The sequence below is a fragment of the Liolophura sinensis genome, chromosome 1, assembly GCF_032854445.1.
Source record: "Liolophura sinensis isolate JHLJ2023 chromosome 1, CUHK_Ljap_v2, whole genome shotgun sequence".
NCBI classification, from domain to species: domain Eukaryota; kingdom Metazoa; phylum Mollusca; class Polyplacophora; order Chitonida; family Chitonidae; genus Liolophura; species Liolophura sinensis.
This window is the reverse complement of record NC_088295.1, coordinates 47,957,628-47,970,637: the sequence shown is the minus strand read 5'-3', so window position 1 is coordinate 47,970,637 and position 13,010 is coordinate 47,957,628. Positions and strand designations below refer to the sequence as shown.

The 13,010-nt window shown below is 37.1% G+C and overlaps 1 protein-coding gene across 2 annotated transcripts in view; it reads right to left on the bottom strand.

Annotated features, from left to right (window-relative positions):
- LOC135482135 (cytochrome b5 reductase 4-like) overlaps positions 1-13,010 on the bottom strand; it is a 62,171-nt gene that overhangs the window by 15,113 nt on the left and 34,048 nt on the right. For both annotated transcript variants that reach the window (XM_064761984.1, XM_064761985.1), the window contains exon 4: positions 7,031-7,112. In XM_064761984.1, the coding sequence (XP_064618054.1) occupies positions 7,031-7,112 (82 nt within the window). The remainder of the gene's footprint in view (positions 1-7,030; positions 7,113-13,010) is intronic.

Below are 13,010 nucleotides of genomic sequence, written 5' to 3'. Positions count from 1 at the left end.
CTGCCGACTGAGTCCTGCATCACGGGAGATGTCTGCCATCATCAAGCACAAGCTGTTCACTCCCATCACTTGCTTGTAATACCAGCAATCCTTTTAATACCAGCAGGGGTTACTAGTAAGAGGACGCTGAAAAAATGCATTGCTGTCCATCTAGAAATTACCCAGATAAAGTACCAAGATGTTTGTTTTGGATGTCACCTCTTTATATCTCATACACGGGATAAGTGCCTACTGGCCACATGATGTTGGTAATGGTAAATATTTTACCTTTAAACTTAACTGCTTGACCCATTATATGTTCTCACAACACAACCCAGCTCCCATATTTCATTAGCGAAATGGAACCGTCCAAGCATCCATAAAACATAAACGGCAACTGTGTATAGATTGTCAACTTGAGCACACCTCGCTCACCATTGTTTTTACAGGTACATTAGAATAATTAATCAAATGGACAAAAAAAATTCAGTTATCTGTACTATCAGGGATACCACTAAAATTAAACTCACAGCTGTTTACTGTTCTGAGTATGACGTAAAAACCAATCAAATAAATAAATAAATCAAATAAGTTTAGTGTTCTGAAATGAAATAACTAAAAAAAAAAAAAAACAACATATACATGTATATTATGATTATTTCAAAACCATGAAGCTTTGAGCTTTCCACACGGACAGGCAACACACTAGCCTGCTCCACCTTTTCCTTTATCTACAGAATTGTCGCACCTGTTCATGTGAAGCTTTAACTGTCTGTATATATTATGTTGTCTGTGATTTATCTGGAAACAAAACTCATCTGTTTGTCTATGCCGTTTCATGAAAATGCCACGGGCAACTACTGGACAGTCTAGCCAGCACATTTATCCTCAGGTGACGTATGTATAGCATCAAGCTAAAATACATATCACGTCATCTCTAATTTCAGAAGTTCCAGACTTTGGTAATAGCAAAAGAGGTTGATGGTACAAAATATCCCCTACACTTCCAATACATGATTTGGAGGCAAATTTGATAACATTTATCTAGCAGACTGACAAGGCAAAGACCTTTACTCAAAGACCTTTCTCAAGCCAACTGTTTTGACCTTTGTTAAACGTAAACTGACGTTCTGTCTTTGCACCTCTTGGTCCACCGCTCTAGCCGGCAATGGTGGTTATATTGCAATAAATCGTCCCAAGCTGACCTGATCTGTAGGCGTGAGTCCGGCCTAATGGCAAGCTGCTGGACTATCCCCTGCCAAACATTTACTCAGAGATAGATTGTTTATTGATTTTTTACTTGAGGCAGCACTCCACGACAAAGATACGCACCTACAGCGCACATCTGCATAAGCATTATCTCTTGTTTCCAGTTGATGTGGTCAGGCTTCCATTAATTTCTGTCTATTGCCAAGCGTGAGCACTATAAAGGACTTAGAAATTGCCAGTGATCTGCCTTGGCCTAATCCGTTCCTTATTCCACGCATGCATTTGCTGTTTCCATAAAAATGACAAAATGGTAAACAGCTCTCCTTGAGAACAATAGGCATGGGCTCCTGTTGTGATAAAGTCTTTTTTCATTCTACGCTGCTTGTTGGATAGTGTTATCTCTGATAAATGATGCCAATGGACTTGTTCTAGCCTTCAAACTAGCCTCAATGGTAGGTTTCAGAATGGTGACAAGATTGGTCTGTTTTCCAGGAACAATATTAACAACATTGTCAACCTTTAGAGAGAGGCATTAAATATACTTTATGTCCCTCATATATATCAGGCAGAGTAAAGCACAATCTATTAACCGTATCTTCTCAATAATTGCAGACACTTGCTAACTGAGACACATTGAAAGTAAGATCAGACAAGTCTCCCGCCAAGTGCTCACTGCGTTCAACATCGCCGTGCCAGCTGACCCAGCTGGGTATTGGCCTACTCTGGCCTAGAAAGTCATGAACATTCATCTATGTGTGTCATCAAATTAGCTTAACCAGGCTTTAAATTTTACCAGATAAATGCCTTCAAAACCCAGTGATATACGTACCAGACGACCTTGAGAGAATATTGAGCTCTGAGAAGTGGGTTTTGCTGTGAATGGCATCGGTTATTTTGCAGAAAATATATAAACAATGTTCGCTCAGAAAAGAAACTCCATGTGGTTAGATCCAACTGAAAAGATGACAGGCCTGATTTCCCACTTTCCCGACCAGAATACAAACCATGTAGATTTCATCTGGCACCTGCAGGTCTGGGACATGCGAGGTTCTGGAAGGTCGTTTGCAGACACAAATAAATGTCCTAATAAATGTCTACATTAAAGAGAAGAATGGTCAAATTCCCAGGTGTAATTATCTATTAATCATTCTAAAGGTATGCTCAAAAGTTACGAATGATGCACGATATGACGCGGCCTCAGTAAATACAATACCGAGTACCTCAACACCCATCCCTGGGAAATATGCCTCAGTTCATTCTGACTTCAATTAAACTGAAGTATCTTGTCAAACTCACAGTTGAATGTGAGTGACACAAAATATAAAATGTGTACGTGGATTACAAAAATCAAAACCCATGCACAACAGCCTCTACAGGAACTGGTTTTACAAATTACTTCCAGATTATAACAAAAAGCAGAATTAAAATATTACAGAAATTCATAGCTTGTATGTATCCTGCTGATAATATATTTTTAAGAAGCTTTCCCAAATCGTCGGTGGGCTTACAGGTACATAAAATGGCTAATGGATGAATGATTACCTACTGTGAAAAAAACTTTTGAACCAGGTTTTATTTTTAATGTGGCAAAAAAAGCTTTTAAACAGGGCTTCATCAGCAGGAGCCAACACCCCATGCCTCTGGCCACATCAAGAGTCCCAAGAATGGACACAAACTATTAACATTGATATTCTTCATTAAATTTCTCGTATTTGGGCAAAAACACAGTACACAATACAGAATTTAACACTGAGCGAACTTTGACACTGGCCCGTAGGCTATAAAATCTCCACAACTGTCCAAGCCTGGCATGCCTGGAAACACGTATATCCGTTTCTGACGTAGGCCTACATGCATAAAGTATGTCACACACCACATATAAAGGTTGGTATTATGGGCTCTGGAGTATCGTGAAATAAGTAAGTAGCCGTGTATGTATGTCAAACTGTGCCAAACTCTGATTTTCTTTAAGAAAGGTGTGTACTGAGTCAATGTTATCGTTGTTTCTGGAGAAACAACGATAACATTGACTCAGTATTTATTTCTCGCGTGAGCTCATATAGTGTTTTACTGCCAGCCAGTTTACACAACGAAATGAACTCCAGTTTTCCAGACAGTCTTTGTGTAAGTTGTAAATGCCCCTAGTTGTTATGAATGACAAATAATTAGCTTTCAAATTTCCAGAACCACATTTTGTGACAAAGTCATGTGTATCCAACGAGAGAGAATCTCCAACCTTCAGTTGAACACATGTGTTACAAGCAAAAATTTCGGAAACGTCTGTTTTTCTGTAATTTTGTAGTTTGTATATAGGTCTACCAATGTGTACAAAGTTTTAAACTACATTGGCATGACTGAAAAATAGCCGTCCAATCACAACAAGTTATATCTTTTCAAAACCTGGCTGATTGCCTCTCCCTGTCTTGCCAAGCTGGTGAGCCTCACTGAGGTGTGACAAAGATGTGAACTTCTGTCATTGATTTACTATCGATAATCCACTACTCCCCCCAGAGAGTGTACAACTTAAGACAACAGCCCCTGCAAAGCATCATGGTATGCATTTTCTAAAAATGCGTCTGAAATTATTGAGACCGTACAGGATTTATTTATTTGACTTCCATTTTACGCTATACTGACTCCAGTATATTTCACTTATACGACGGCTGCCAAAATTATGAAGGGAGATACACTGTATATACCGGTATGTATGCTTGGGGTTTAACATCGTACTTAACAATTTTTCAGTCCTTTGAAGACGGGGAGTCATTATGTGTGTGTGTACCTGTATTGTGTCCTCTTGTGGCAGGGCAAGTCCATGCTGCCACTGAAGTATCATGAAGACACCCGACATGATGTTGAAAGTTCAATGTGTTTCTACATGTATGCATGTCAGGGGTTTAATGGCATATTTAGCAATTTTTCAGTCATATGAAGACGAGGAGTCATTAGGTATATGCACAATGTACCTATACTGGTAATGCGCTTCTTGTGGTAGGGGTCCATGTAAAGTCCATGCTGCCAAAGTGCTGCCACCACTGAAGTATCATGCCGAAGACACCAGACATGACACCTCACGCAGCCACATTATATTGACAATGGAACAACCAGTCGTGTTTCCTTACTCTACAGCCTCTCAGTGCTGAGTGCCAAGCGAGGTAGCAGTAAGTCTTTGGTATGGTCGGACCCGGCTTTGACCTCACATCTTCAAAATGGATGCTTTAATCATTAGACGATCAAAGAAATCCATTATAATAATACATGTATATCCACTGTATACTGTACAGTACATGTAGTTACACAACCAATACCAAGCCTGACATGCTTATATGGGCATTCTCTTAAAGGTCATTGCAATCTGACAATTCCTTGTCTTGTCATCAGGTAATATTATGTTGGCTCTGGTATCCAGTGATTCTAAAAACAGGGTTAAATACTAAGCGAAGCTGTGACCAGCATCTCTGCTCTAGGGCAAAGAGGCCATGAAACAGTGGTAGAGTCCCGAGAAGTCAGTCAGACAGCTGACAGATGGATAATTACGACAACATCTATCAACCCGAAACGACAAGACAAAAGATAATGGGCCAATGTAACTAAGAATAACAAAATAAGAAGAGCAATGGCAATGTGTACTCTTCACATGTAGATAACATATACATGTAAAGAAATGAGATAGATGGAGAATGAATTGAACTGGGCAGCTTATCAATACAAGGTTCATATCTTTGCTAAATATTCACAATCTGCTTATTACATCTACATGTAACTACATGTAGGCTTCATTTGGTACTTCAGGATATTTTCTTAAAGACAGCTGACAGATTGATTTTTATACTTATACTTGTATGCTAGAGTGACCTTGACCCTTGAAATACATATATGTACACATTCAATTGATAAAGGTCAAGGTAGCCTCCACTCAAATACAGGGAACCTAAAATTCTATATACATACATACATATGTAAGTGTGATTAATACTAACATATAAATTAAACCACAACAAACTGGTGGTAATCTTAACCATCATGTGATCAAACATTAATTTATTTAATTTATTCAAATCAATGACTGTCCTATGATGTGAAGAGACCAATGGTGTACAGGTACAGATTACACCTAAAGAGACGGCATGACACATTGCACAACTTGCTAGACCCGCTGATTTTTGTATGTGATGAAGGTCGTTTCTTATGCAGCATGACAAAAAAAATCACCATGCAGACAAAAACATATAATTGCACAAGTAGTTATCCCCTTTCCCTTCCCAAAGTCACTTTGTTTCACATGATCAAGTAGAAGTAGAAGTTTCTAGTGTTTTGTCTTATGTATATATCTTTTTATTTGATTGCTTGATGACATCCTGTTGTTTTCGCACATGAAAGAGCAACTTTCAATGCAATTTATGTACATTTATAATTAGATTTTGGAGACAAATAACTACATTGATTGGAGTGGCCAATTTCAAGGCTTCACAAAAAGTATGATTTTATCAGTCTACACAAAATAATATAATAATTGTAGAATATGCTTGAATAAACACCTTGCAAATATGTGAAAAGGTTGAAGAATTACAACAGTATAATACAGGAACAGTGTAACCCAAGAATTCTGTATTAACATGACACCAGGCAGGTTCATGGATGGGGGATTCCCCAGTACCTAGAGTACACTATCATCCTTCATCAGGTACATGACAAATACCCAGCCTCAATAGCCTCAGGCAAACCAGCCAGAGCTGGCTTCGCACAGATGAAGACCTCTTTGGTCCAGGGCTTGACTTTCGCAGCCTGGGCTTTCTTTAACCCTCTGATGAGCCACTCAGAATCATACAATTTGCACAGCAGTTTTTTTTTTGTTTATACCCCAATAAACCTAAAAAATATTACATTCAATCCTTGAAACAATTCTGAAAAAAAAAAAAAAAAAGAACAAGGTAATTATCTATACCAGGGATTGTTTTCAATGTATTTTGCATGATCAACGTGTTATTTGTTCATGTATCTCAGTTTGCTACTCACGAACCTGCTTATGCATAAAGAGATGCTACAATCATAAATCACAGTTGTAATGATCACAATGATAAGCACTGCTTTTGCAACCTTTGAGGTGATATATGATATATTTATGATTCATATTAGTCAGAGCTGCATGTCTCATACCCGCAGTGTTTATATCCTTCTGAAGATAAACCGCAGCACTCTACTCGAGACTGATACAGTCAATATGTCCATGCCTGCCAGCAATATAACCATTACATAATTTATGGCTGAAATCTTTGGTCTAGCAAACAGACTATAGAGCTCACAACAACCGGAAGCAATCAGTCCAATTGATATCCTGTGTAAGGAGGTCTCTGAGTCAACTGAAGCATATGGTTTACCCTGGGTAAGCATGCCCATCATTAAGATAATGGACCTCAAGACAACTGTCCTTGCTCGCTTCTGCTTTGACTATCATCATTTGCCAACAAAGCAGCTCATTGCATATGCCATGAGCATATGGACATGTTGTAACCTAGCAAAGGCTGGTGGTTTATACTTTGAGCAGTCAGATTTCTGCCACCCGGAAACATAATTGCCCTAAAATACTGTATTTCACCTAAACATTGATACGTAAAAAGGCACATTCAAAAGCAAGTGAAGACCTTAAAATCAAAGCATAAATAAACATGTCAGTGGTGAAAACTTTTATTGCAAGAAATAAATTAAACGTAGGCATAAATTGGTAAAACTGCTTGCAAGAATGTCATAAGAAGTTAGTATCCTATAAAAAATCCAGGCTTTCCTTGTGTTCAGTGAATGCCAACTTTGAATAACGTTAATGAATGGATGACATTTTCCTTACCTCTTTTCCTGGGTGATTCTGTGTTCAGTTTTCCAACGAAACATTTCTCCAGCATGGATTCAGCGTTTACCCACTTGTGGATCTGTTTAAAATAAAACAGAAATGGAATTGGTTAACAGCTCAGCTCATTACATGGAAACTTTTCAACGAGCAAAGACTAGTTTAGAATTTATTTATTTCATTGTTGTTCATAACACCATATTCAGGAATATTTCATTTATGCGATGGCTGTCAGTTTTATATGGATGGAGGGAACAAGAGTGCAAAGGTTAATTAAACTGCTAGGATAATAAAGAGAAATGGTATTGTTAAACACTCTCTTGAACAACTTTGGCAAGTTAAAGACAAACTGTCCCACTTGTGGATTATAAGCACACCATGTAAATTGGTGGAAGACAAGTGAGCTTTGAGAAGAATGTGGGATTCTACGAATTCCCTGTCCACATCTGGGTTTGAATCCACATCTCATGAGTTCTAGCAACTGAAATGCAAGAGCCTCAACCATTCACTACGGCCTGTTCCCGGTTAATTTATAGTCAAAACCCCACATCCTTATCCAAGAAGTCAGTTCAATGTCCAGTGTATAATTTGCATGCTTATCGAGAGATTATTTCATAATAAATCTTACAGTCATGCTTTTCTTAAAGTGGTTTTGATGCTTCGGTGCAGATTTGGTCATTTAGTTCCAATTATTATTAATGATATAAATGAGTCAAATCAGTTTGTATGATGACTGGAAAGGTGCAGCTCATCTTCACTTGAACCCACCTAAATTATCTAAGCCAAAATTAACAGGCACATGTAATTTGTAAAAATTACTCAAACATTCCAGAATCTTTTAATGGGTTATCAAAGTAGCAGATACATATATACAGAAGATCATCTTGGTCTGTACAAAAAGATTTTAACACTGGAATATTCAGGTTTATGTATCAATAAAGTTACAAGTATCTAGGGCATACATATGGACTTAGTTTTTGTCCTCTACCCGTATTGTATGTTTTGACAGGTTTGAGTCTGAGACGCTATATTTTCTACAAAAGGTGATCAAGAACATACGATTTACTATTATTAGCAGTAATTCGAGCTTCAATACTGCCGATGTGTCACCCAGCAATATATTGCCAAGTACACGTGTGTAACAGTAATTACATGTATTTCCGACATACGTTTTCACAAGTAAAAACTAGCATCAAATTTCTTTATTTCACTGTGGCACTGAACATGTAATAGCACTAATCTTGGAATCGATTTCTTTGCTTAATGTGTGAAAATACTGAGATGATCAATACACAGATTCTGAAATCTCCTTTTAACCATGACACTGTCTTCAGACACATCAACATGCATCAGATTCTACAAGAGATCTGCTTCTATATAAAGCTCAGGGTTCTTTTTCTATCTTTTTTTTTTTTTTCCACTGGCAGCCTTGAGTTTGCCAAACCTAAATTTAACCAGATGAATGCTTCAACAGGGTTGGTCTGAAACCAATCAATGAACCATACGCTGTCAGGCATCTATTCTGACGCCCAGCACCTGAAGGAACCAGATATCAGTCAGACAATGTCAGAAGGGAAGCTGTCAGACGTGGCATGTCCTTACCACTTTGGTAAAGCCAAATCTGGGTTTATTGGGCAAATTCTTTGAAAAAGGTCATAGTGGCAGCCAACCGAGAATGCCACGCTTAGTAAAGAAATTCACGGGGTTTGAAATTGAGGGGGATAAAGACGTTCTCACCTTAATTCTCAGACAACATATTGAGAAAATTGTGAGAGTCATGAATTATATTGCCCAATAGGGCGATTTGTACAAGGAGTAACAAAAACAGATTCATTTTCTTTGCTCTTTTAAAACATAAACAAAATTAAATAAATTGGCTATACCGAGTTTATACCTTCAACCTTGTGATCATTCAATCTTGTGACAATGACTCAAGTACAAGAAGTAACAAAAACAGATTCATTTTCTTTGCTCTTTTAAAACATAAACAAAATCAAATAAATTGGCTATACCGAGTTTATACCTTCAACCTTGTGATCATTTAATCTTGTGACAATGACTCAAGCACAAGGAGTAACAAAAACAGATTCATTTTCTTTGCTCTTTTAAAACATAAACAAAATTAAATAAATTGGTTATACCGAGTTTATACCTTCAACCTTGTGATCATTCAATCTTGTGACAATGACTCAAGTACAAGGAGTAACAAAAACAGATTCATTTTCTTTGCTCTTTTAAAACATAAACAAAATTAAATAAATTGGCTATACCGAGTTTATACCTTCAACCTTGTGATCATTCAATCTTGTGACAATGACTCAAGTACAAGGAGTAACAAAAACAGATTCATTTTCTTTGCTCTTTTAAAACATAAACAAAATCAAATAAATTGGCTATACCGAGTTTACAAAAACAGATTCATTTTCTTTGCTCTTTTAAAACATAAACAAAATTAAATAAATTGGTTATACCGAGTTTATACCTTCAACCTTGTGATCATTCAATCTTGTGACAATGACTCAAGTACAAGGAGTAACAAAAACAGATTCATTTTCTTTGCTCTTTTAAAACATAAACAAAATTAAATAAATTGGTTATACCGAGTTTATACCTTCAACCTTGTGATCATTTAATCTTGTGACAATGACTCAAGTACATTCCTCTGGGTTCCAAATTACATGATCTAGATGCATACAAATTTTAGACCAGTGATGCGTCTGTGCCAGTAGTCAGAGGGAGCAAATGAAAAATTCTTACACATATGTGAGTTGCTTATTCTGGCCATAGCAGCTATAAATTAGACCAATAATGTGGTACATGTGAACCGCCCGCTGCGGGCAAATTTTACTTGTAACAGTCGTTTTCTATGTCACAATGAACCTACAAAATGTTCTCTACAAAAAAATATCACGTCCGTTTCACAGAAAATTAGTTTCCTTGGCATAAAGAATACTGGTACTGTCTATAATCAATAGAATAAAATGTGCTCCCTACATCCATGAAAAAACATAACTGGTATCTTACACTCTGGCTATATAGAAGATTCCAACAAGACCAGAAAATCTTTGCTTAAATTTTCATGAGTTTTTACAGTGAATGACTCATTGAACTATGCATTAGCTATTAAATAATCATGTACAAGGGGTAGCATAGCATCATTTTAATACATATAGATCTCCAATACAGCTACCAATTTACTCTTTGAAATAATGACATCTTGTGCAAACTCTCCCTATTGTACACGTACATGTAAATTTTATAACGCTTCTCTGGCCCAGTCAGCTACTTGATCCTGCCACAGTCAAAATGGCCATCCTGCATGACCGCTGTGGTGACAGTTCAAATCACCACTGTCACTGGTTAGGCTGAGGCTTAAAGGCAAAGAGTATACTAGCATGAAGTACATGTCAGATGAAAGACCACTAAATATTGTCCAGGAAAATAGCATGATTTTCCTGAACAAAAAAAAACAAAAGAACTTTTTTCGAATTAGTAAAATGTATTTAAAACTTTGGATTCTACCGTGGGATTTTCTGACCATCCTAGACCCAGTGATGTTACTTCAGCTTTTTGTGACTTGACACATATAAATTGCCATATTTTACCATTCAAAATGCATCTTATTTTAACGGATCTATGAATGCATTCAAAAAATGTACTATTTCAAGCAAAGATATTTCTGTGGCATAAACAGATACCCTCAGGGCCCCAACAGACCACCATAGAATCCTATGCTTTTAAAGGCATTCTACTTGTTTAAAAAAATTGTAAAAAAATGTTTCGGTGGTCTTTCATCTAATAAATACTTTATTTCAGAGTTTCCTTTGCCTTTAATAGCCAAAAGGTTTGTTAGAAACTTGGTTCAAGATGGTGGTTGATGATAATAACTCGAGCTTCCTTAATTCTGACTGCTATCATATGGGTAAAAAATCAATGAGGTATTAAATGCAACGCCACTGGCATTCCCAATTATAATGCATCAGTGTTCAACTGATAAATACATACACATAATAAAACATGACTTTGAAGGTACAAGTATAAATGATTCAAAATGCTAACGACTTTTTGATATAAATGTTGTTTTCAAGATCAAAGTCTCTGGGAACACATATAACGCTTCTAGTTTCTTGATCCAGAAATCAAAATGCATGCATGTTCAAATCTTACACACTGACAAATGACTTTCAAGGTGTAAATTCTGAAATGCAACCTCATATTTGATACAAGGTTTTCAAGGTCAACAGAATCTTTTTGCATAAAAAAAATGCTTATGGTTTCTTGATTACCAATCATAATCCATGCAACTGCAGGCTCAAACCATACACACACTGACAAATGATTCTGAAGGTGTAAATTCTTTAAACTACAGACTAATCCTTGATACAAAGGTTGGTTGTTTTCAAGGTCAATGTCTTTGGGGATATATACAATATGCTCTTGTGTTTCCCATTCATAATGATTGCACGCTCAAATCCTATACACACTGACAAATGACTCTGAAGGTGTAAATTCTTTAAAATACAGACTACTCTTTGACATAGAGATCTCTTGTTTTCAAGGTCAATGTCTCTGGGCAATGGTTGTGAGTGCAGCGGTTTAAGAAGTGTTTGTAAACTGATGGTTTTATAGCGCCAGTAATTACTGTACTCTTGGGCAGATGTCTTCACCATTATGTTCCAACACCAGGCCCAATTTAACCATTGGCCCAGCAAAGGTTATCTTAACACGCATCAAAAGAAACCAATCTCGTTCGAGAGGAGGTTGTGGGAAGAGATCCTATAGCCATTCAATTCTGGTAGTCTTCCTGCACCAATATTTCCCAGGTAGCTGATTACCGGAAGGCCGAACGTGCCTAAGGGGTTCAAATTGGGCTTATTAATCTTCCACTGGGTGCCGAGGACTATAAGGTCGGACGGAGAGCTTTTAGACAGGTCAGGAATTGCACTGAACCTGTAAAAGAAAGGCCGGCTTCGTGGCTGCCACTACCGCGATTTAGAAACCATTCAATAGTATACATGCACAACCATCCCTACCATAAAACAAGAACATCATGTTTTTTGATGTCCTATAATCCACCAGAACTTAAAAATTCGCCAGTCTACAAATTGAATTGCCCTTCTTCCCTCTGCCATAAAAAGTATGCCAAGATGGTTTGTTTTGGATGTTGAATTTGCCAGCATGAGTTACAAAAGTATTCATTTTTTTACAAAATCAGCCTCTCCACAAATTAAATTGCCTCCATGTTACTTTTTTTTTCACTGATCAACACAAGTACTTCAATCCAGTCCTGTGTTCCAACACATCTTTGCCAGACGAATGGACACAACACTGACTATGTCTACATGGTGTACATTCTGACATATATATGGTATATTTAGATAAAGGTAAATCCATAAAATGTCCACATGTGTATCGACTTGCAATCTTTTGAACAGGATCAGATTCCACAAAGCCTTTTCTGACTTAAAGGATTAGTGTCCAGATTGGTAATTTTTTCATAAATAGCAAACCCTGTATATATTGTTAAATTGAGCATAAAAAAAGATACTGATAAAAAGTACAGTAATCTGAGTAAAATGGTATTAAAATCACTAGATAATGAGGCTGGATTTATGCCTTTTTTCCACCATTACTCAGTAGTCTCCACAGAATGACGTCATACAAGTCCAACCCTTATGAGCTGTCAGAGCTTTAGTTAGTTCAGTGTTAAAAAGCCACACAAGTTACAGGAAGCATAGGAAATGTCTCTACAAAATGATTTGCTAATCTGCATATGGTTGTAAAAACAGGTCAGTGAAGAAACCTGCAGTTAGTTCAGTTTCTAGATGATTTTGCCCTAAGTAAAGCATGGGTTCACAGCATAAGACAAAAGGGTTTTATACCCACCAAACAGCCAAATCTTTGCAGGGCTGGCAGGAGCTGGGATAAGAAATCCTGGCGGGGAGATAAATTTTAACAGCAGGGAAGAAAAATTAGGCTT